The 23,541-nt window shown below is 41.3% G+C and overlaps 1 protein-coding gene across 1 annotated transcript in view; it reads right to left on the bottom strand.

Moving 5' to 3' along the window:
* Window positions 1–23,541, bottom strand: part of LOC131427166 (uncharacterized) — a 334,261-nt gene that overhangs the window by 43,388 nt on the left and 267,332 nt on the right. The window contains exons 24-42 of the mRNA XM_058590132.1: window positions 20,184–23,522; window positions 19,748–20,068; window positions 19,364–19,678; window positions 18,831–19,154; window positions 18,409–18,726; window positions 18,028–18,339; window positions 17,643–17,966; window positions 17,258–17,581; window positions 16,876–17,190; window positions 16,484–16,804; window positions 15,842–16,171; window positions 15,463–15,774; window positions 15,048–15,371; window positions 14,016–14,975; window positions 12,996–13,955; window positions 5,308–5,634; window positions 1,794–2,105; window positions 787–1,731; window positions 77–727 (exon numbers count right to left, since the gene is read on the bottom strand). Coding sequence (XP_058446115.1) covers window positions 77–727; window positions 787–1,731; window positions 1,794–2,105; window positions 5,308–5,634; window positions 12,996–13,955; window positions 14,016–14,975; window positions 15,048–15,371; window positions 15,463–15,774; window positions 15,842–16,171; window positions 16,484–16,804; window positions 16,876–17,190; window positions 17,258–17,581; window positions 17,643–17,966; window positions 18,028–18,339; window positions 18,409–18,726; window positions 18,831–19,154; window positions 19,364–19,678; window positions 19,748–20,068; window positions 20,184–23,522 — 11,334 coding nt within the window. The remainder of the gene's footprint in view (window positions 1–76; window positions 728–786; window positions 1,732–1,793; window positions 2,106–5,307; window positions 5,635–12,995; window positions 13,956–14,015; window positions 14,976–15,047; window positions 15,372–15,462; window positions 15,775–15,841; window positions 16,172–16,483; window positions 16,805–16,875; window positions 17,191–17,257; window positions 17,582–17,642; window positions 17,967–18,027; window positions 18,340–18,408; window positions 18,727–18,830; window positions 19,155–19,363; window positions 19,679–19,747; window positions 20,069–20,183; window positions 23,523–23,541) is intronic.

The raw sequence follows: 23,541 nt of genomic DNA on the forward strand, positions 1-23,541 counted from the left end.
CCTATGCATTCAACCGGCAACCCAGGCTATTTTTGCTAATTATTAAATGTATCCCAAAATAACAATCATAACTTACGTTCACGTTGTTGAATGCTGCAGAATCTAAACGGATCCCCTTCATAGCCTGTGAAACAGGTACACGAGGGAAGATGGTTGACGACCTGGCATTCTGCGTTTTGACCACAAGTGCCAGGACATGGATCTTGACACTTATTCCTGACACATGCTCGGTTCGATGCGCAATCTGAATTGAGCACACATTCGGGTCGGCATCCTTCATATGGATTACCAAAATGATCGTCAATGCATGTGCACGCACCGGCACCATTTTTCTCTCGACAAATTGCATTCGCTCCACAGGGACTGGGTGTGCAAGGAGATGTTGGTTCTCTTGAAATGTCTTGTGAAACTTGTACACATTGGCTGAAGGGATCTCCAGTGAAACCTACTGAACAGATGCACATAGGTGTATGACTGACCACTCTGCATTCCGCGTTGGCACCACATGCTCCTGTACAAGGATCTTGGCACTTTTGGTGAATGCAAGCTTGGTTGCTAGGACATTCACTGTTGCTTATACACTCGGGTCGACAATTTGGAGGGGCGCCTATCATATTCTCTAAGCAAGTACATGACGGAGTGTCACCAATGGGTCTACATTGGGCGTTTGGACCGCAAGGAGATGGATGACATGGATTGACTGGAGTCATTTGAATTGGAGGTTCAACTAAAAGGTTAAATGAAACATTTCACTATCGAAACATATGTATGAAGTAGAAATCGTACTTATTTGTTGACATCGGATGAACGGATCGCCAGTAAATCGATCAGGACAACTACATATCGGATTGTGGTTGACGACTGTGCAACGAGCTCTGACGCCGCACGTTCCCGGACATGGATCCTGACATTTCTGGTTGTTGCATGCTTGATTCGGTGGGCATTCGGAGCTGACAACGCACTCCGGTCTACATATAGGAGGACTACCAATGAAACCTGGCACACACGAACAAACCGCTTGACCATTTATTTCGCGGCACTGACTGTTGGGTCCACAAGGCGTTGGACTACATGGATTTGTCACCGTTGGTGTTTGTTGGGGTCTACACTGCACAAAGGCATTTCCTTGTCTACCGGCAGGACAACTGCACATTGGGATATGGTTAATGACTTCACAAATTGCATCTTGTCCACATGTTCCTGGACAAGGATCAACGCATTTGTTACGAATGCAGGCCTTGTCGCGAGGACAATCAGAATTAAGTACGCATTCTGGTCTACAGCCTTGATATGGATCTCCTTGGTATTCCGGAAGACATGAGCATATTCCATTGTTGCACTGTGCATTTGGACCGCAAGGTGACGGATTACATGGATCGTCGTTAACCGGTTCTCTGGGTGGAGGTGGTTCGGGGTAACAATTTGTGAATGGATCTCCAGTATAACCGGATTCACAGGTACAAATAGGTGTGTGATTTATGACATTACATCTTGCCCCAATACCGCATGATCCTGGGCAAGGATCTCGGCATTTTTCATTCATACACGCTTGATTACTTGGACATTCAGCACTGATCGTACATTCGGGTCTGCAATTGGGTGGAGATCCGAGATAGTTGACTAAGCAGGAGCAAGACGGAACTCCATTTATGTTTCTACACTGAGAATTTGGACCACATGGCGAAGGGGCACATGGGTCTCGAGCTACAATTTCGGTATCTTGAGGGGGTGCTAATTTTGAAAAGAAACATGCATTATTCTATACATAGATAAAGGTAATCTATCGATCTTACGTGGGTTAGGATAGCATCGCGTAAAGGGATCCCCAGTAAATCCAGATTGACAAGAGCATATTGGGCTGTGATTGTTAACATTGCATCGAGCATTTGTACCACAGGTTCCAGGGCATGGATCAACACATTTCTGGTTGATACATGCTCGGTCCAGTGAGCACTCGGAACTGCTAACACACTCCGGGCGACACCCTGGCGGTGTTCCAATGTATGTTGGTAAGCACGAGCAAACAGCTTGTTGATTAATTTCACGGCACTGGCTATTAGAACCACATGGACTTGGGTTACAGGGGTTGACATATTGTTGAATTGCTGTGGATGAGCAGTTATCTATTGAGATTCTGTCCTTGATTTAGTAATGATATTTATCGGAAAGTCTTTGTACTACGGTCTTCCGTCGTTTAAAAAAACTCGTTACTTTAGGTCATGATTTTTTTGTTTAGTGAATATGTTAATTGTATTACTGGGAGTCAAGGTTTCGAGTTGTCTACGTTGAATAAAAAATTGTCTCGAGTTATCGCTTCTGCAGTTTGAAATATTTGTATTATGAAAATAACTAATTTTGAGTGAAATTTGAGTATATGATTTGATATTGAAAAAAAAACCTATACAAAAATAAAGGGTGATTTTTTCGCTGGTATCTTTTTTGGTAACACAATTTTTCACAGATCACGCGTTAATCGTGCCTTGTGTCACTGTCAAACTTATTCAATTTGGTCTATAATTTTATCATGAGACGTCGTTTAGTCTATAATGAAATCGCTGGCAAAGCTGGATCTACTTTTTTTTCGAAAAATTGATGAAAAAGCGACGAAGGAAAACGGCTGTCTCAGTCTTATAATACAAACGAATGTTGTTTACTGTCCGACGTTTCGGACTTTGATGTAGGCCTTTTTCAAGGAAAATAAAGTCTATCGTTTATAGTTTATAGACATTTTGACTATAAACGATAGACTTTATTTTCCTCGAAAAAAGCGTACCCCAAAGGCGGAAACGTCGGACAGTAAACAATATTCGTTTGTTTTATAACACTGAGACAGTCGGTTCCCTATTTTTCCATGATATTCTTAGAAAAATCTTGCAGCAAATTCGCGTTCAGCGTAAATTATTATGCCTATGTAAATCTACGTTACTTTATGCATGCCAGATCCGCTCTAGCAATACCGAAGAGTAATGATATATCAGAAATCCCAGACTTATAAACGATTTGGGACACCGTTTACCTTGAAAAATACGTTGAGAAAGTACCTGTATTTTAAAGTACGACAGTTTTTGAAGAAAATTGATACATTTTGAATGTTGAAAGGAAATCAAAGATTGTTACTCTTTAAATTAGTTGCAAAAATGAACACAGACATTGCAAATAATGAAATAATGTATATTCAAATCACGCATTGGAGTGGTTTCCAAGGAATACGGATGATCTGAAAGGATTTTAATGTGACTTCGAATAACGTTTTATATGACATTCATCATTAAATTCTTTTCGATAATATCAATAATGTAATATTCCAAGCTACATCGATAGATCGGAACATGCCATTTTAGATGTTGGAAACGACGTTAACATCGTTCGGAATTATCCAATTTGTAAAGGTTTTCATAGAACATCGAAAGACTGGAAATCGCCATCTTGGAATTTGGAACTACTTCAAACATCATTTGTCGGCATTTAGAGCATTGTGTCTGAATTCTAAATAATGTTAGCTTTTTTAACGAAATAAGTCTCAAATAACGAACACCGTTTTTACACCTTCAATTCGTAAATGAAAGGATTTGTGTATAAACTAGCATAAACGGATGCGATAAAAATTGAATATAAACTGCTAATCCACTGATGAGTCGAAGACGAAATGCGATTTTCTCAAACTTAGATTCAAATAAACTCAATTTTCTCGGAAATTTCTCGAGCGATTTTCACAAACTAAGATGCAAATAAAAGGTTTTGTATTCTTTAAAAAGTCCCCGAAAAGTTGATCCAGATTTGACTTCCGGTCCTGGTATTTCAGAGCGATAAATGAAAAATTTTCATTTTCATGAGCATTTTTTTCAAAATTGATGGCGAAATGAGATGCAAATTTTTATAAAACTTACTGGAAAATTCATCTAGTTAGCAGATCAAGTTGATTAGTTGATATATAAACATAATTTGGGACTACTAGTCCCCGGTTTCCGCTTCCGAACGCAGCGGTAATAGTGAAGAATAGCTCCAAAAACGGAACGGACTTCGATTTATTAGTAACGGTTAAATCGATTTTCAAAAAGCCTTATTCTAATCCATGCTCTCATTGTCTTAAAAGATACTGTGGAATTTCATCCAGATTCGACTTCCGGTTCTGAAATTATGAGTGTCAAAGCGTTCAAACCGTCATACAAAATGACGATGCATAATCGCTACGTGCTGGTACGGAAAAGGAAAACAATACCGCCTTTCCAACGAAGCACACAACGTGCTTTTGCTTAATTTCGTATAGCGTGCAGGGTTGCCTATATTGATCTGGAGAAAAATCTGTAATCTTTTTGACGGATCAAAATTCTGTATTGAAAATCCGTATATGAAAATGATAAGAAATTAAAGTGCAACGAAATGAAAAAGTTATTAAATCGAATCTGAACATGACAGCTACTTTTTGTTCAGAGATAGCGTTGACAACCATTTCTTTTTACTATCTTATATTATGACCAAGCCACCGTCTTTCCGTCTTATCGGAAGAAATTTTAGAAAACAAAGAATTGCGCTAAAATAAAAATAAAAAGTTAATATAGATAAACTGTATTTATCAGATGGGACCATTTGTAAAGTTTACCATCCTTGATATTCTCTTTTATCGTGCATTCATAGGGTAAAGTGTGTTAGAAACGGCACACCATTATTTAGAGTGACGATACAAAACAGGGTAAAACTGTTTTAGATTTGGCTCAAAACTGATCTAATGTTTAGGTTATATTTGTTACTTATTAAACGAACCGACTTCGGCTATACCGGTTCCCAGTTCCTGGTTGCGGTAGTACCGGAAATAAAACAAAACTCACTCAATTTTCTTCGCTTAACATTGGCTCAAATGAAAGGTCCTGTAGTCTTACAGGTTCCTATTGAATTTCATCCGGGTCCGACTTCCGGTTCCGGAACTATAGATTAAAGTGTGTTTAAAATTGCAAATCGTCATTTAGTACGACGATACAAAATAAAGAAAAATTCTTATTAACTTGACATAACTGTAACCAAAGATAGCTTGTGATGTTATTCAAGTTTGAAAGGAAAAATTTCTTGGCTGAATCTTCTAGTGATATTTATGAAAATTTAAACAATATGAGAAAGGCATCATTACTCCACTAGGTGGTACAAAAACGGTTTTTTTAATAGAATATGAATAAAATATACCACTGCTTATTGGTTGAATGAATATTCGCTTAAATTGACTTGTCACATTAGTACAAGTACGTTCCACCGTTGAGGTCATAGTGTCTACGTCAGTTGGTGTTGTGTACGAAAAAAAAACCAAATGAATCTTACGTTCTCTCTGCCTAGCGGCACAGAATCGGAATGGATCGCCTTCGTATCCATCAATACAGGTGCACGAGGACAGATGGTTGACCACCTGACATTCAGCGTTTTGACCGCAGGTTCCAGGGCATGGATCCTGGCATTTGTTACGAACACAGGCACGGTTGGAGGGACAGTCGGAGTTCAAGACACATTCGGGGCGGCAACCTTCGTACGGGTTACCAAAATGATCCTCAATACAGGTACACGAACCAGCGCCGTTCTGCTCGCGACAGATGGCATTAGCGCCACAAGGACTGGGAACGCATGGAGATGAAACCAGCACTGGGTAGTCAGCTGCAAAATGAACATAGGGGGTGCGTTTTAAGTTTCACCGAACGAACAAAATCGTGCAGAGGGTAGTTGGGGACGGAGGAAAGAAGCGACCAATCAGCGAAAGCCCGAAGCAAATTGTTGTTGAGTTTGCGATTGCGTTTGTTAGATTTGCGTGTGTTTTGCGTGTATAATTGTGTTGTGATATTATGCATCGTTGCGTTGCGGCAGGCAGTTATAGGTGGAGAATTCATTCACTTACCTTCGTGAATTCTCATTTGCTCGAAGCTTAAGCGCACAGATGCACCATTGGACAACTGTTTACAGTTCAAATATGTTAGCCGCCCAATGATGCATGCCATGAATAATAATATATCATAAGTACAAATTGCTTAAAAATGTAATCGGACTAACTATACTCGAACTTGATATTCCGTTTTGGTCTCTCTAGAACATTTTTGAACAATTTTTCTCAAGTTGTATAGGGAAGCCTAGATTAACATTTCACCATTGTCTGTGCTACCATTGTGATATTCTTGTGTTCAAACAGATACAGCTGTAATTACGTTCATGAAGGTGTAGATGGGATTTTCCGTAACATAAGACGCACTTCTGATTTGTCTGTAATTGTTTTACATTCAACATGATCCGAACCTATCTTAATTTGTAATTAATTTATATTTGACTAGTATGTTTTTGAATACTAACAACAATACGTTCTTTAAATGAATATTTTTTACCTACAGGTTTAAATTATGCATTGACAAAGGACTAATTTCGACTCACTTTGTAGAGGAAAATCTACAAAAAAAATCCACAAAAGTTCAAAATCCAACCTGGTCAGGTAGATAAAATCCAAAGGCGTTGAAATTGGCTAAATAGACCGTGTGCAGTGTTTAGAGATGGGCAATCCGTTCGCGAACGGTTCAAACTAGTTGTTTTTCTTCTGGAAACATGAGCGAACAAAAGTTTTTTGTCGTGAATACTACTTTTCTACAAGTTATCGGAAATATGATCAGGAATTTGTGATTAAATTTTCAACAGTCTGAGAATACCATAAATAATTGAAAAACAAAGTTTTCTAAAACTTTTGGAAATAATGAGGAAAATTCATCACGCTTGCTTGCCTTTTTCGAACCAAGACGACGGTTTTGTGATAGTCAAGAAAATATCATTATCTACTGGACAAGTACAAAAGATGAATTTTGATTGAAAATCGTTCACTTCTTCTAGTGCTTCAGACGGAACTGAATGTCGAGGTGAGGTTCTCCCACCAACATTGATAAGAACGAACCAAGTATAAAGTGTGAACGCTCAGGTCGTGCTTTCATTTGGACTTCGTTCATCGTGAGCAACAGACGCCAGTAATGAGAGCAGACTTTTAAGCGTGGTACAAAACCTCAAACGCTCAGGTTGTGCTCTCATTAGGACTTCGGTCGTCAGGTGGAGCAGTCGGCAATGAAAGCAGATTTCTTGCGTGATATAAAAACTCAAATGCTTACGCCGTGCTTTTATTTGGACTTCAATCGTCGGGAGGAGAATTTAGTTTCAAATTTATGTTTCAGGAACTTATTTCCAGAATACAGTTCAGAACCTGCATGTTGGAACTGTATTCCGGAACTGAATTCAGTTTCGAAGCTAGTTCAAAAACTCAATTGCAAACTAGTTCAAAAACTAAATTGAATTAAGCCTGTCCTAAGTTCTGAACTTAGTTCTTGAACTCAGGTTCAGTCTTTAATTCCTGAATTCTTCGAGTCGGTTTTTTAGAACCATTAACATATTCCCAAAGAACTATGTGAAATTTTACTTTACTGCACTGTATACGGTCCTTTTTTCAACCAGTTGTAGGTCCTAGTTGTAGGAACTTTCTATTTATTTGCTGTATAAAATGTATAGCACCGACTCAGTTTAGGTGCATCGTTTCAAATTCTAGTAATGAAAAAGGGGAAAGCTGGCATAATGAATACAAGTGATCAATTAATTGATATTTGAAAGTAAGAAGACAGCGTTTATGTTATATTCGTATTCACGACATCCAGTTATGTCTGTGACATTACACACCCGTCGGACCCTGTCAGCTTGGAGCGAAATTAATCTTCAGCTCAACAACGCCATCGCACGGCATCACATTCAACATATCATGTCAATTGTATGGGTGCGCAGTGCTGCTATTTTGGCGCGCACGAATTTGACATTTCTCTCCCCTGCTTCTATGTACGAGATTCGATGCGGACTCGCCTGAGGGAACCATGTTTGCAAAAAAGGATGTTGCAAATGATTTGTTCGGGAAAAGTGAGAGCTGGATATCTTGCTAATATGATGTCTTTGCACCCGTACTTTTGTTCAAGAACGATAGTTCTCTAATTTTTTTTAAAAGAAATTGATTGAGTGATTGAGGTCTAATAACTACACTTGCATATTTCCAAAGGGTCGTAGTTTTTAGTAATGCAGTAGAAATTGTCTATGATAAGTGACACAAAAGAAAAAGTGCACAAAAGTTAGCAAATACATGCAAAAAAGACTCTGCATACACTTTTACAGAGTTTACCACCAACGAAATATAATTCTTTGCTCTCGAATGGTTTTCGCAGAAACGCACAAAATTTCTGAAAAGCGAATGAACGGTTAAGGATAGCTAGTTCTTTCGGTACAACTATCATGTTTTAACAGTTCTTTGATAGGAACTGTTTGTCCATCTCTAGCTGCGTTCTCGAATATTTCCATGACCGACATATTATCTATCGGTCCTTAGCGTCGTAGTTTCGAATTAACAATTGGAAGCTGCATTTGAAGATGTTGAGAACGATTAGAGTAAATCCAGAGCTTATGATATCGCCAATAAATTCAATCCAAGCCAAAGCATCGTTAGAGAATTCGTCTGCGAGAAGGATTTCATTCTTTTCGGGTCAGCAAGCAACCAAACAGAATCTAACTATCAAAAGAGGAGCCCGGAAGTTGTACAATGAGATTCTTGCGAAATATACAGGATGCGTGAAGATGCAACGCTTCCCGGACAATAATTGTATAAGGGCCGACGTGTTCAAATTCGTTTCTTCCGATAAATTTGCAAGATAGCTTATGATGTGGTAAGATATATGTAACTACGGACAAAACACCCAGACGTTCGTGAGAAACGAAACCACGGATTTCCGAATGTACAATGCCTGAAAAGCGTATTCTTCTGCAAATTGAAGTGTTTGCTTGATTTACCAAGTTGTCACTACAATAGAGAAGTGTTAAAGTGGTATCTAGACAACAGGGTGGAATCCTTCGAAAAGGACTTCAATCCACCAAATAAATCTATCCAATCATTTCTGCCCTATGGAGCAATATTGAAATATTTGGAACGTATCAAACAGAAGTTGAAGAAGAGTGGAGTGGTGATGAAGAAATGGTGGATCAAAATCGCCACTCAGGTTAGCCAATAAAGCGTACAAAATATGAAGAGTAGTATTTGAGGAAAAGTTTGAGATATCAAATTAACCATGCGGGAATAGTTATTTTTACTCATTTTCCCATTAGAGGGCATTTAATGACCTTCTTTTTGGATACAGAACATTGATTTTTTATGTGCATAAATAAATTTCATTTCATTACTCTGTCGATGTTGTTTGCAATTATTAAGCTTTTTTAGTGAACGGTAACAAACCACAAAACTTCGCAAACATCGATTCGGATGAAACTATGCCCAAATCTGCAGTATGACAAACCATTTGTTATGGTTGGATGGAGAGATGGATCCAACTCAAGATTGATTAAATGGACGTAAAAAACATCAGGGAAACGATTTATTCAACATTGTTGTTTGTGGTTTATATTCTTATACTTTGAAAGAGCATTTGACTTTTTTTTCGGTGCCCGATTTGATTTCATGTAACTTCTTCTTGGACATAACAGACAGTTATCTGTAAAATGATCACATGAGTAAGTGACTTTGTCTCTTTAGATTACATTATAAAGATTTTGCAGTACTGCACACCAAAAAATAAATTGAATTTTACAGGTGACTTATACCTTCATACGATGTATTTCATAAAGACATAATTTGTCCAATGATGGAAAATTTGTTTTGTAAGGACTTAATGTTAGATTAGCTTGAATTTTACTGCTTTCGGCTGTAACTTCCATTTTGCTAGCATGTGCGATTGAATTTAAATGCATCTTTTACCAGCCAAGCAGATGCGTGTTTCTGTGGCTCAGTCGGTTAACAGATATACTTTTCGATCCAATGATTCTCGGTTTAAGTAGCGATGGAGTATATTTTTTTTATTTCGATGAATTTCATGTCTTGGAATTTTAGATATAATATTAAATGTTCTTTCACGTAAATTTGCGTGAACTGCGACGCTCCATTCATGTGCATCTAATAAGATGTAAATCACAGGGTTTTTTTTTCGGAGTGTGTAACTAAAAGTCTAAAGTCTTTCCTTCCGTGCAAAACCACTGGTTTTTCATACCGAAGATGTGGTCAAAGTTTTATCCAAATCGAATATCTTTCCACATTTTCTGTTTTTGATTTCTGAATTGAATTGATATCGGAAAGCATTGAACCGCCAACCCGGGATAACCTATTACCTATTAGATTTACACGATGCCGACACAAATGAACTGCCGATGAATCAAGTTCATCTTTGACAGCTGCCGTGCGTTTGTTTTGTTTTGCGACTGCAAATTAAAAATTGAAAAATGACGAAAAAGTGCCTGTTAAAAATGTGTTCCACAGTGAAAAGAACTAAAAAGATTGCCCCGTATGCGTTTCTAGCATCAAGGAGCGATATTTGTATACAGGCCCGTACCCAGGATTTCATTTCGGGAGTGGCCCAAAGATAAAAAAATAATGTTACTGAAGATTGCTTATGTACCTAAATCTTGGTGTGCCTTCTACGGGTGTTTTTAACATACACTTTCAACTTTTCCACTGGAACTGATATTGTAAAAGGTGATTTTTTTGAGGTTAGGATTTTCATGCATTAGTATTTGCTCAGATTTTTTGAGGTTATGATTTTCATGCATTATTATTTGCTCAGTATGCTCTGACATTTCATCATGAATAGACTTACTAACGAGCAACGCTTGCAAATCAGTGAATGGGCCCTAGAAAAGTTGGCAGAAAATCCGCTTTTTTATCGACAAATTTTGTTCAGCGATGAGGCTCATTTTCTGGTTGAATGGCTACGTAAATAAGCAAAATTGCCGCATTTGGAGTGAAGAGCAACCAGAAGCCGTTCAAGAACTGCCCATGCATCCCGAAAAATGCACTGTTTGGTGTGGTTTGTACGCTGATGGAATCATTGGACCGTATTTTTTCAAAGATGCTGTTGGACGCAACGTTACAGTGAATGGCGATCGCTATCGTTCGATGCTAACAAACTTTTTGTTGCCAAAAATGGAAGAACTGAACTTGGTTGACATGTGGTTTCAACAAGATGGCGCTACATGCCACACAGCTCGCGATTCTATGGCCATTTTGAGGGAAAACTTCGGAGAACAATTCATCTCAAGAAATGGACCGGTAAGTTGGCCACCAAGATCATGCGATTTGACGCCTTTAGACTATTTTTTGTGGGGCTACGTCAAGTCTAAAGTCTACAGAAATAAGCCAGTAACTATTCCAGCTTTGGAAGACAACATTTCCGAAGAAATTCGGGCTATTCCGGCCGAAATGCTCGAAAAAGTTGCCCAAAATTGGACTTTCCGAATGGACCACCTAAGACGCAGCCGCGGTCAACATTTAAATGAAATTATCTTCAAAAAGTAAATGTCATGTACCAATCTAACGTTTAAAATAAAGAACCGATGAGATTTTGCAAATTTTATGCGTTTTATTGTTTAAAAAAGTTCTCAAGCTCTTAAAAAATCACCCTGTATTACATTTCATTACGTTTACTGTCTTGTTATTTCTGTAACACATGTCTGAGACATTCTAAATAATTATATGTTTTTGATTTGGCCCCTCCTCTGGGTACGTGACTGTTTGTATAAATCTGGCGACTTGCAATTTTTAAATTCAAACGATGAACCTCTGATGAACTTTTAAACTGTAACCAAACACACGGTGGCTGTCCAAAAAAGTTCATTCTGTTCATTTTGTAAAGTTATGTCATGTTAGTGTAAAACTTAATTATTACAGCTTTCATTATTCATTTCCCTTCAAACTATTCGCAAAGGACGACACAAGTATGGTCAAAATGACTGTTTTTCGATTAATTGTTTTACTGAAAATTACATTCTTTCGATTGATGAAAATATCTTCATCAGATCTTTGAGATAAATTCAAAGGCTTTTAGAAGGACCGCCGTTCGGTAATGCTTGTAGCCTTTAACTTGAATTTCCAAGAATCAGCAGAATTCATATGAAAATAATTACCCCTAGATGCAGGAGATAGATCAGAAGTAGTAGTTGACCAACGAAAATATTTTAATGTTCGCAAGCCATCTTATACGTTCATCAAAACATGAATCCCTATGATATTGAATATGGTACCAACCAGGATGAGTGCATTGAGCAGCATAGCTCCCACCACGAATCAGTGAACATAAATTGTACCATGATTTAACATGAGCGTGTGTCATCACTAGTCTACCCTAATTGCATGACATATCAGAAGTGCATCTTTTAACATCATTCCCATGGTAACCAATCATGTTTTTATGTTTGAATTCCAAGCGGTAAAGCATTTGTATATGTTTTAAAATAATGATTGCTTTGGGTATTTCTTGTCATCGTTGTTGGATTCGATTCACAAGTGCTGGTTTAATTTCTTTGAACATCATAATTTAGTTATTGTAATAAATATTGTTTTGATTTTGCGTTGTCCATTTAGATACACTGAAATATGTATTGGATGATTTTGAGAATTTTTGCATTGATATTTTAAAAGCAATTAATTTCGAAAGAACCTGTAAAATTTCAGGAATCACGAAGAAAGTAAGTAAATTAATAATTTTTTATCATCTTCATATCAAAAAGAAATTAATTAAACATCTTAGGAAACGTAAAATTAAACATGAAATTTCGATTTAGTCTTAAATCTTTTTAGAAACATACATAAAGCTTTCAATACTATATATCAAACAAATAAAAATGGGTGCTTGACGAGCTTGATAGAAATTTATAAATCTACTAACACACTGAAACGAGCATTGGTTCTGTACCTGTGATTTAGAGTATATTTATTTTAATGGACAACACATTGATTTCACCAGCACTTGCTTCACGTCAAATTTACGGGAACTGCAAGGAGTTTGCCTGTGATAAATAGCGATAATTCCAAGCGGCGTTGGTTAAGATCTTTCCAGGTGTACTTGTAAGCGTAAGCAATTTCCTGCCCTACCGCATTGGCATAATGATATTCAAATAAATAAAGTAAGCGTAAATTGACTCACCTTCAATCGGCTGGCACCCAGTGAATGGATCACCGGTGTATCCTTGCTCACAGGAACAACTAGGCGTATGATTCACTACTGAACATTTGGCATTTAGACCACACGAGCCCGGGCACGGGTCAGTACACTTTTGGCGAATACAGGCTTGGTTTTGGCTGCACTCGGTACTCAGAACACACTCGGGGCGGCAGTTCGGTGGCGATCCGATATAGTTTGGAAGACATGAACACGCTTCTTTGCTGCCGACGACTTTGCACTCAGCATTCGGTCCACAAGGCGATGGCATACAGGGTGTCGGAGGTGCATTTGTAACAGTGACAATTGCCTTGTCACATTGTGAGAATGGATCACCAGTGAACCCGGGATTGCAGCTACATATAGGGTTGTGATTGATAACTTGACATTTAGCATTTATGCCACACGATCCTGGACATGGATCGATACACCTCGAATTAACACATGCCTTCTGAGCATCGCAATCAACACTTCGTAAACATTCTGGCTTGCAATTTGGTGGGCTTCCAATCATCTCTGGTTGACATTTGCAAATTGCGACGCCATTTTGGATACGACAAATACTATTTGGTCCGCAAGTACTATGGTCGCAAATTGGTGGTGCTTTCGTAATAGGTTCTTCCAGTCGCAACTCACAGCGCGTGAATGGATCACCAATCATTCCTTCCGGACAGACACACGTTGGAACATGGTTGACGATCTCGCATAGAGCTTGATTTCCGCATAGTCCGGGGCACGGGTCAATACACTTATAATTCACGCAAGCAAGCTTCTCTGTACAATCACTGTTTACGTCACATTCTCGTCGACATCCGGAGAACACATCGTACGGGTTTCCTTCATATCCTTGTAAGCAGTAACATGCTCCGGCTTTGTTTCGCTCTCTGCATTCGGCATTAGGACCGCATGGCGACGGTGTGCATGGAGTCAGTCTTTCGGTTACCGCTGTAAAAAATGAACGACTGATAATCACATTGTCTTGCATTATAAAACTTAACAACTTACGTGGTAGAGTTCTGTCACACTGCACTAAAGGATTACCCTCGTATCCATCGTTGCAAATGCAGACAGCGCGATGGTTGATTGCTTGACAAACGGCGTTGTGTCCACAAGCTCCAGGACATGGATCAACACACTGTTCATTTTGGCAAACTAAGTTGCTGGCACATTCGGCATCGATTGTACATTCTGGACGACAGTTTGGTGGTCGACCGATATAGTTCGTCTGGCAGGTGCAGGCAGCTTGTGTTCCTACAACTCTGCATTGAGAATTTGGACCACAAGGCGAAGGTAAGCATGGATTGAGTGGTTGAGGTGTATCTTTCACAACTTCTTTTTTATCACAGCGCACAAACGGATCCCCAGTGAAACCTGCTGGACAGCTGCATATGGGATTATGATTAACCACTTGACATCGAGCTTCCGTTCCACATGTACCCGGGCAAGGATCAGTACATTTTTGGTTTACGCACGCACGATCTTGGCTGCACTCTGAACTGACAACGCACTCCGGCCTGCAAGCCGGAGGTGTTCCGATGTATCCAGACTGACACGAACATACTGGATGTCCGTTCACTTCTCGACAGTGGCTATTTGGACCGCACGGAGATGGGTAACATCCTTCTGATTTAGGTCTTTCAGTTATTATTTCTACAACCCTGCACTCTCTGGAAGGATCGCCGGTGTAACCCTCAAGACATAAGCATATTGGGCTGTGGTTTTGAATTCGGCATTCCGCATTAAGACCGCACACTCCTGGGCAGGGATCCTTGCACTTGTTGTTTACACATGCACGGAATTTATCGCAATCTGAATTTTGAACGCACTCTGGTCGACAGCCAGTGTAAGGATCACCGAAATAATCCGAAAGACAGGTACACGATCCAGCACCGTTGCGTTCTTTGCAGACTGCATTGGCTCCACATGGTGATGGATTACAAGGATTGACCTGTTCCGGCTCGCGAGCTGTAAAAAAATGAGAGTGCAAGTTGAATCAATTGCATCGGTACTAGAGTTACGAGTTGAAAAGATTCTTACAGGGTGTAAACTCTGTACAAACTGAAAACGGATCACCTGTAAACCCAGCATGGCATTCACAAACTGGATTGTGCTTAATTACAGTGCAGAATGCGTTTATACCGCACGAGCCAACACAAGGGTCTTTACACTTTTCATTTACACAAGCCAGATTTGCCGGGCATTCGGCATTGATCATACACTCCGGTCGGCAGTTGGGCGCTCGGCCAATGTAATTTGGTAGACAAGAACAGGCGGGAGTGTTGCCAACTGCTCGACACTGTGAGTTGGGTCCGCAGGGAGATGGCACACATGGATCAATAGGTTCAGATACCACAGGGCGTTCTAAAATAAATTTACATACACCATAGATAGAAAGAAAGATAGGAAATATAGTCACACGTAGTAGGCAATACGGTCTTATTAGCATGCTTACTCTCTTCTGGAAGACACCGAACGAAAGGATCACCAGTAAAGCCGGGAGAGCAGCTACATATAGGGCTGTGGTTGACGATCTGGCAGCGTGCATTTTGTCCACACGTACCAGGACAGGGATCTTGACACTTTTGATTCATGCAAGCCTTGTCCATGGCACATTCAGAGCTAACGACACACTCCGGTCGACAACTCGGCGGCGTTCCAATAAAGCCGGTTTGACAAGAACAAACGGCATGCCCGTTGATTTCACGACACAAGCTATTAGGCCCACAAGGGGTTGGCGAACACGGATTGATTGATTCGTTTTGCTCTACAAGGTTGTATTTACATAGGTTAGAGTGATAGTTGTCTAGATAGATAAATACAGTGCAGCTTACTCGGAGGGATTGGTTCGTGGCAAGCAGACAGTGGATCCCCAGTAAATCCAGAAATACATGAACAACTAGGTGAATGATTGACCACGTAACATTCAGCATTTCGCCCGCAAACCCCAGGGCAGGGATCAGTACATTTATTATTAATACATGCTTTGTTACGAGGACAATCACTGTTGGTCACACATTCCGGACGGCATCCACTGTACGGATCGCCAAAGTATTCTGGTAAACATGTACAAGAACCAGCACCATTACGTTCCTTACACACTGCGTTCGATCCACATGGCGAAGGATTGCAAGGATCCCTCGTTTCGTCTCGTATCGGTGGAGCTATAATAGAGTGAAAGGATAGATAACACATATGTACATTTACACACACGCACATGCTGAGTAGAGATTATTTTTTTTCACAAACTACATTAACCATGCGTAACTACATACTTCAAAAGCATAACGAAGATACAGGGAACGGATGACATTTGGTCAGGAGGAATAGTCATCACCATAAGCTTAGTATGTTCTGCATAAGAATTTTGTTACCGTCAACTCGAGTGGAACAAAGAAGTAATAGAACTCAAGGACATGTAGACGCAACCTGTAAGATCTTCGTTATGCCTTTGTGAATAATTGACAGAATCTTACTAGGAATATCCATACACCCAGAGAAGGGATCACCAGTATAACCAGATGAACAGGAGCATACGGGGGAGTGTTTTATCACGTTGCAGATGGCATTAGGGCCGCAAGATCCCGGACAGGGATCGCGACATTTCTCGTTGATACATGCAAGATCTCCTGCACATTCTGAATTGATTGTACATTCCGGACGACAGTTTGGTGCCCGCCCGACGTAGTTTGGTAAACAAGAACAAGCGGGTACGAACCCAACTGCGCGACACTGCGAGTTGGGGCCACATGGATTGTTCAGGCAAGGATTTTCTGGTTCTTTAGGTTCCGGGCGTTCTATAGAAAGGATAGATAGAAACGTTTATAGATAGCTTAAGAGGAAAAGTGGACATCAGAGAAGCGCTTACTTTCTTCCGGTAGACACCGTACAAAAGGATCACCGGTATAGCCAACGGAGCAACTACAGATTGGATTATGATTAATCACATTACATCTTGCATTCAGTCCACATGTTCCAGGACATGGATCGACGCATTTTTGATTCAAGCAGGCCTTATCTTGAGGACATTCGGAGCTCACGGTACACTCGGGACGACAAGCTGGAGGGGTCCCAATGTAGTTTTGCTGACACGAGCATACCGCATGTTGGTTTACTTCACGACATTCGCTATACGGACCACAGGGTGAAGGCCTGCATGGATCTACTGGTATCGGCTCGGCTACTGAAATTTCATATTGAATGAAATATAAGCGAACTTGTATGGGAGGAGGATGCGATTGAAAACCTACGTTTGGGAATTTCATGGCAAACGATCGATGGATTGCCAGTGAATCCTACAAGACATGAACATGTCGGTGCATGGTTGGATACGAAACACTCAGCATTTAATCCACACATGCCTGGACATGGATCTTTGCACTTGTTATTCAGACAAGAGCGAGTTTTTGGACAGTCAGTGTTTAGAACACATTCTGGTCTACATTCATGGTAAGGATCACCGAAATAGTCTGGCAAACAAGTGCAAGAACCTGCATTGTTGCGCATGTGGCATTCCGCATTAACCCCGCACGGCGAAGGGTTGCATGGGTCAATGTTTTCGGGTTCTCGATAAACTAAAACAATTGAGATCGGGATAACTTATACATCTCAGACATTATAATATTTGGATATTACTTGGTATTGGCGTGCAAGCTGAATAAGGGTCTCCGTTGTAACCATCGTAACATTTGCAATTGGGTTGATGATTTTGAACGACGCAAGTAGAATATGAGCCACATGATCCTGGACATGGATCTTTACATTTCTCATTGATGCAGGCTAGCAATGTAGAGCATTCAGAGTTCGATGTACATTCTGGACGGCAATTGGGTGCTCGGCCAACATAGTTTGGAAGGCATGAGCAAACAGCAGTGTTGCCAATTTCTCTGCAAAGAGAATTTGGTCCACAAGGCGATGGTTGGCAGGGATTTCGGGGAACATCACTAACAATGGGTGTTCCTGATTTCAAAAGTAGGAAAATGACTTTTATGATCGTGAAATTGAATAATCATTTGCTTACGTTCTTCCGGGACACATCGCACGAATGGATCACCTGTGAATCCGTTCTTGCAACTACAAATTGGATTGTGGTTAACTACTTGGCACCGCGCATTTATTCCGCATGTTCCTGGACAAGGATCTTTACATTTCTGTCCTAAGCAAGCCTTATCTAATGGACATTCGGAACTAACGACACATTCCGGTCGACAGCTGGGCGGAGTTCCAATGAAATTTGGACTGCAAGAGCAAACGGCATGATTGTTGACTACTCGACAGATGCTGTTCGGTCCGCATGGTGATGGTTGACATGGGTTGATAGGTTCCTCTTGAACTGAGTATTGCGGAAAAAGGATTATTTAAATTAAATTACCCGTGCGACAATAAAGTAAAGAGCTCTTACTTTCGGGTTTTGGTGTACATGAAGTGAACGGATTACCAATGAAACCAGCAATACAAGTGCATGTGGGCGAATGATTAACTACATGACACTCTGCATTGAAACCGCAAGTGCCAGGGCAAGGATCTACACATTTACTATTGATACAAGCACGTGTCCTCTGACAATCACTATTCATAACACATTCTGGGCGACATCCCACATATGGATCACCGAAATATTCCGGGAGACAGGAACATGATCCGGCACCGTTTTGCTCTCTACAGATTGCATTTACACCACATGGACTAGGCGTGCAAGGCATGGGTTGTTCGTGATAAACTAAAATAAAATTAAAGAGATAGATATGGGAAACAGATAGTGATAGTTTGTAGATATTTGAAACGATGCAAGTGCAAATTCGAAGTGATAGGGGAGCAGCTTACTTTGAATTCTATTGCAACCCGAGAAGGGATCACCAGTGTAATCGGTATGACAAGTGCACATGGGTTTGTGTGACACAACTGTACACTGAGCATTGGGACCACACGATCCACGACAAGGATCGGAACATTTTTCATTAATACAAGCTAAGTTCATTGTACACTCAGAGTTGACTACACACTCCGGTCGACAGTTAGGTGGTCTTCCAATATAATTGGACACACACGAGCAGACAGCGCGATTGGCCTGAACCCGGCAGATTGCATTTGAACCGCATGGGGATGGTTGACAAGGATTTCTTGGCTCCTCTTGCAGGATAGGTTGTTCTAAAATGTATATACGGGGTACACATTGATACACATATGACACAAACAGTTAACATGCATAAGCCTAAGCAAAAGCAGGTAGCGTAGAACACTTCCGGATGTATAGAGTGCTAGTTTTGATTAGCATTTCATTTCTACCATTGGAAATGTCCTACGAAGCAATAGCGTGGGTAGCAACAAAAGCCATAATTATAGACACAAAGTCTTACTCGGCTCGGGAGTACATCTAACAAATGGATCACCAATGAATCCGGAATTACAGCTACATATTGGATTGTGATTTACGGTACGGCACCGTGCGTTGATACCACACGTTCCTGGACATGGGTCGACACATCGTTGGTTAACACATGACTTTTCTCTGGAGCATTCGGAATTGAGCATGCATTCCGGTCTACAGTTCGGTGGGGCTCCAATGTAGTTGCTCTGACATGAGCACACAGCGTGGTTATTTACCGTTCTACAAATGCTATATGGACCGCAAGGTGATGGCACACAAGGATTGATAGGTTCATCCTTAGGTTCTAATGTACATAGGAATACAGGAAGAGTTAGATACAAACATAGTGCACACATAGTAGTATAGAGCTTACTTTCTAAGACCACAGGCTGACAAGCCAGTGAAGGATTCCCCACAAATCCAGACACACAAGTGCATAAGGGAGAGTGATTATGTACACGACACTCAGCATTCAGACCGCAAGTACCAACACACGGGTTGACACATTTTGTGTTAACGCATGATTTATCGTACGGACAGTCGGAATTTTGAATGCATTCTGGTCTACAGCTGACATAGGGATCTCCGAAATAGTTTTGCATGCAACTACATGAACCAGCACCATTACGTTCTCTACAAATAGCGTTTGATCCACATGGCGACGGGTTGCAGGGATTTATAATCTCATCTCGGACTACAAAAATTGTGATATATGGATAATTCTTGATAGTTCTCTAATTTGCTGCTTGTTTTGTTTCGGATCAACTCTAGTACAAAAATATAATAGAAAAATACTACGATAGACTTACCGATGGGATTGCAACCATTATATGGATCACCTTCGAATCCTTCCATACAATAACACTCTGGGCGATGATCGCGAGCAATACACTGCGCATTGAAACCACAAGATCCTACACAAGGGTCTTTACACTTCTGTCCAAAACATGCACGATTTGATGGACAGTCTTGATGAGTTTCACACTCCGGTCGACAGTTTGGAGGAGTTCCTAGCATACCTGGAACGCAGGAACAAACAGCACGTTCGTTCAATTCACGGCATTCAGAATTCGGTCCACACGGACTTGGTCGACATGGATCTTCGGGCTCTTTCGGTTTCGGCATACATTGCTCGAAGGGGTTACCATAGTAATCACGCAAACAACTACAGAAAGGTTTATGGTTGATGACCTGACATTGCGCGTTAATTCCACATAATCCAGGACATGGATCTTTACATTTAAGATTGATACAACTCTGATCATGGCGACACTCTTCATTGCTTGAGCATTCGGGTCGGCATGCTGGAGGTGCTCCACGGTAACCTTCCGGACACGAGCAAGTGGGCCGTCCTTGCACGATTCGGCATATACTATTTGACGGGCACTGGGCACACGGATCTTTGGGAGTTATGGGCTGCGGTACATCCTTACGACATCCACGGAAGGCGTCTCCGATATATCCTCTTAGACATTCACAGACTGGAATATGATTAGCAACTGTACACTCCGCATTCGATCCACATTTTCCTGGGCAAGGATCGCGACAGTGTTGATTAACACATGCAAGATGACTTGGGCAATCAGAATGAAGCACACACTCTGGTCTACATCCCGTGTTATAGGGATCGCCAAGATATGGTGCAATACAGGTACACTTTGCTGCTCCATTAACGTCAGTACATACCGCATTATCAGCACACGGACTTGGATAGCAAACATCTTTCTGAGGTGTCATTTTCGGAACTTCAGAACAACCGATGAACGCATCTCCTTCATATCCTGGGCGACAATTACAAAATGCCGAGTGAGAAACCACATGACATTCTGCATTTGCACCGCAAGCATTCGCGCATGGATTTTGACATTTTTCATTAATACAAGCTTTATCCTGAGGACACTCAGTACTCAGTACACACTCGGGGCGGCAATAGGGTGGACTACCTATAAAATTAGGCTGACATGAACACACCGGGCGATTCCGTTTAACCTGACAAATGGAGTTCTGACCACATGGCGAAGGTTCACAAGGGTTCTTTGGTTCCGGCTCTGGCTCGTTCTGTCTAGACTCACAGATCACAAATGGATCTCCTTGCTGGTTTGGTCCACAGCTGCAAATGGGGTTATGGTTCAATACTTCACATCTGGCACCGACTCCGCATGTTCCTGGACATGGATCAATGCACTTCAGATTGATGCAAGCTTTGTTTTGAGGGCATTCTGCGTTGATCATACATTCGGCTTGACAAGCAGGTGGCATTCCTCGGAATCCTGGCAAACATGAACAGACGGCATAGTTATTAGGAGTTGATAGGCATTTACTATTAGGACCACAAGGATTCGGATCACATGGCGTTGTATCTGGAGGTAGATAGGTTTTTTCTGTGCACGCTATTAATGCATCTCCTGTGTGTGTTGGTGGGCAATGGCACACGGGAAGATGATTTACAACTTTGCAAAGAGCGCGTACGCCACATACTCCAACGCAAGGATCCTGACATCGGCTATTCAGGCAAGCTTTGTTCACGGGACAATCTGTATTTATTACACATTCTGGTCTACAACCGAGCAGTGGATCTCCGTAGTAGTTCTTTCTACATACGCATGCTAACACACCACCCATTCTCTTACATTCGGTGTTGGCACCGCATCGAATTGTATCACATGTTTCCAGAGGTGTATCTTGTTGAATGCAGCGTTCGTATGGGTTTCCATACAAACCGGGAGAGCAAGAACACACCGGACGATGTTGTTCTACTGTACACTGTGCGTTATATCCACAAGATCCAGGGCAGGGATCTTGGCACTTGCCTTGTAGGCAAGCAAGATTGAAAGGGCAGTCGGTGTTTAACACGCATTGCGGTCTACAACGTGGATTATGTATTGCATCAGGTGCTGAACAAGGATCACAGAGAGCTACATCATCACCATAAACAGAACAAACTCCTTGAGGACCACAGGGTGAAGACTCGCAAGGTTGTCGTGTCATGTTTCTGTCTTCGGGAATTGGCACACAGTGTACAAAAGAATCTCCGGTAAAACCTTGAGGACATTTACACATTGGCGTGTGGTACTCAACGTAACATTCCGCGTTTACGCCACATACGGCACCGTTGCAAGGTGGAGTGCAACGACGGTTTACACAAGCTCTATCCGACGGACAATCGGAATTCAATTCACATTCTGCCCTACAACCTTTCTTCGGATCTCCTCTATAGTTGGGCAAGCATTTGCACACAGGTCTTCTGTTTCGTACCGTACATTGAGTATTGATACCACAAGGATTACTTTTGCAGGGACTATCCGGTACTCTTTCATCCATCGAGTAACATCGAATTGCAGGATTTCCTGTAAGTCCGGCGTTACAGAAACATACGGGATGATGTTTTTCTACTTTACAGTACGCCCCACTTCCACAAGCCCCCGGGCAAGGATCAACGCACTGAAAACCAATGCAAGCTTTGTCGATAGCACATTCGTCGTCCACACGACACTCGAAGCCATGACATCCTTCAGCGGTAGTAGGATCTCCGCTAAGTCCTGGTGGACATCTACACGCCGGTGTTCCATCGGGTAACACTAGACACTCTGCCCCTGGTCCACATGGGTTTGGTTCGCAAACAGAGCGAGGCTGTTCAATACATTCAACATAGGCATCACCAACGAAACCTGAACGACAGTAACATTGCTCTCTACCTTCAGCAATATAACAATCGGCATTCCTACCGCATGGACCTGGCTTACATAGTTCTGGGGTAACCACAGGTTCGACGCAGCTACGGAATGGATTTCCGACCATTCCTTCAGAACAGTAGCAAACTGGATTACGCGACGAGTCACATATTGCTCCGAAACCGCAAGGATTCGGGTCGCATGGATTTTTCGGTTCAATGCAACCGCGAATTGTGTTTGGACTTTCGATGTATCCGCTAAGACAGGTGCATTTGGCATATCCATTACTAAGAATAGAGCACTGAGTGTTCGGTCCACAGGGTGATGGATCGCATGGGTTTTGCGGCAATTTACATGGCACTTCGGGTGGGCTTCCTTCGAATTCAGGCAAACAAAAGCAGGCAGCTTGATTGTTTATTTTTCGACAGCCACTATTGGGTCCACAGGGATTCGGTGTGCAATCATCTCCTTCGGGAACTGCAAATAAAATGTAAGA

Source organism: Malaya genurostris, chromosome 2 (genome assembly GCF_030247185.1).
Source record: "Malaya genurostris strain Urasoe2022 chromosome 2, Malgen_1.1, whole genome shotgun sequence".
Taxonomy (NCBI): Eukaryota; Metazoa; Arthropoda; class Insecta; order Diptera; family Culicidae; genus Malaya; species Malaya genurostris.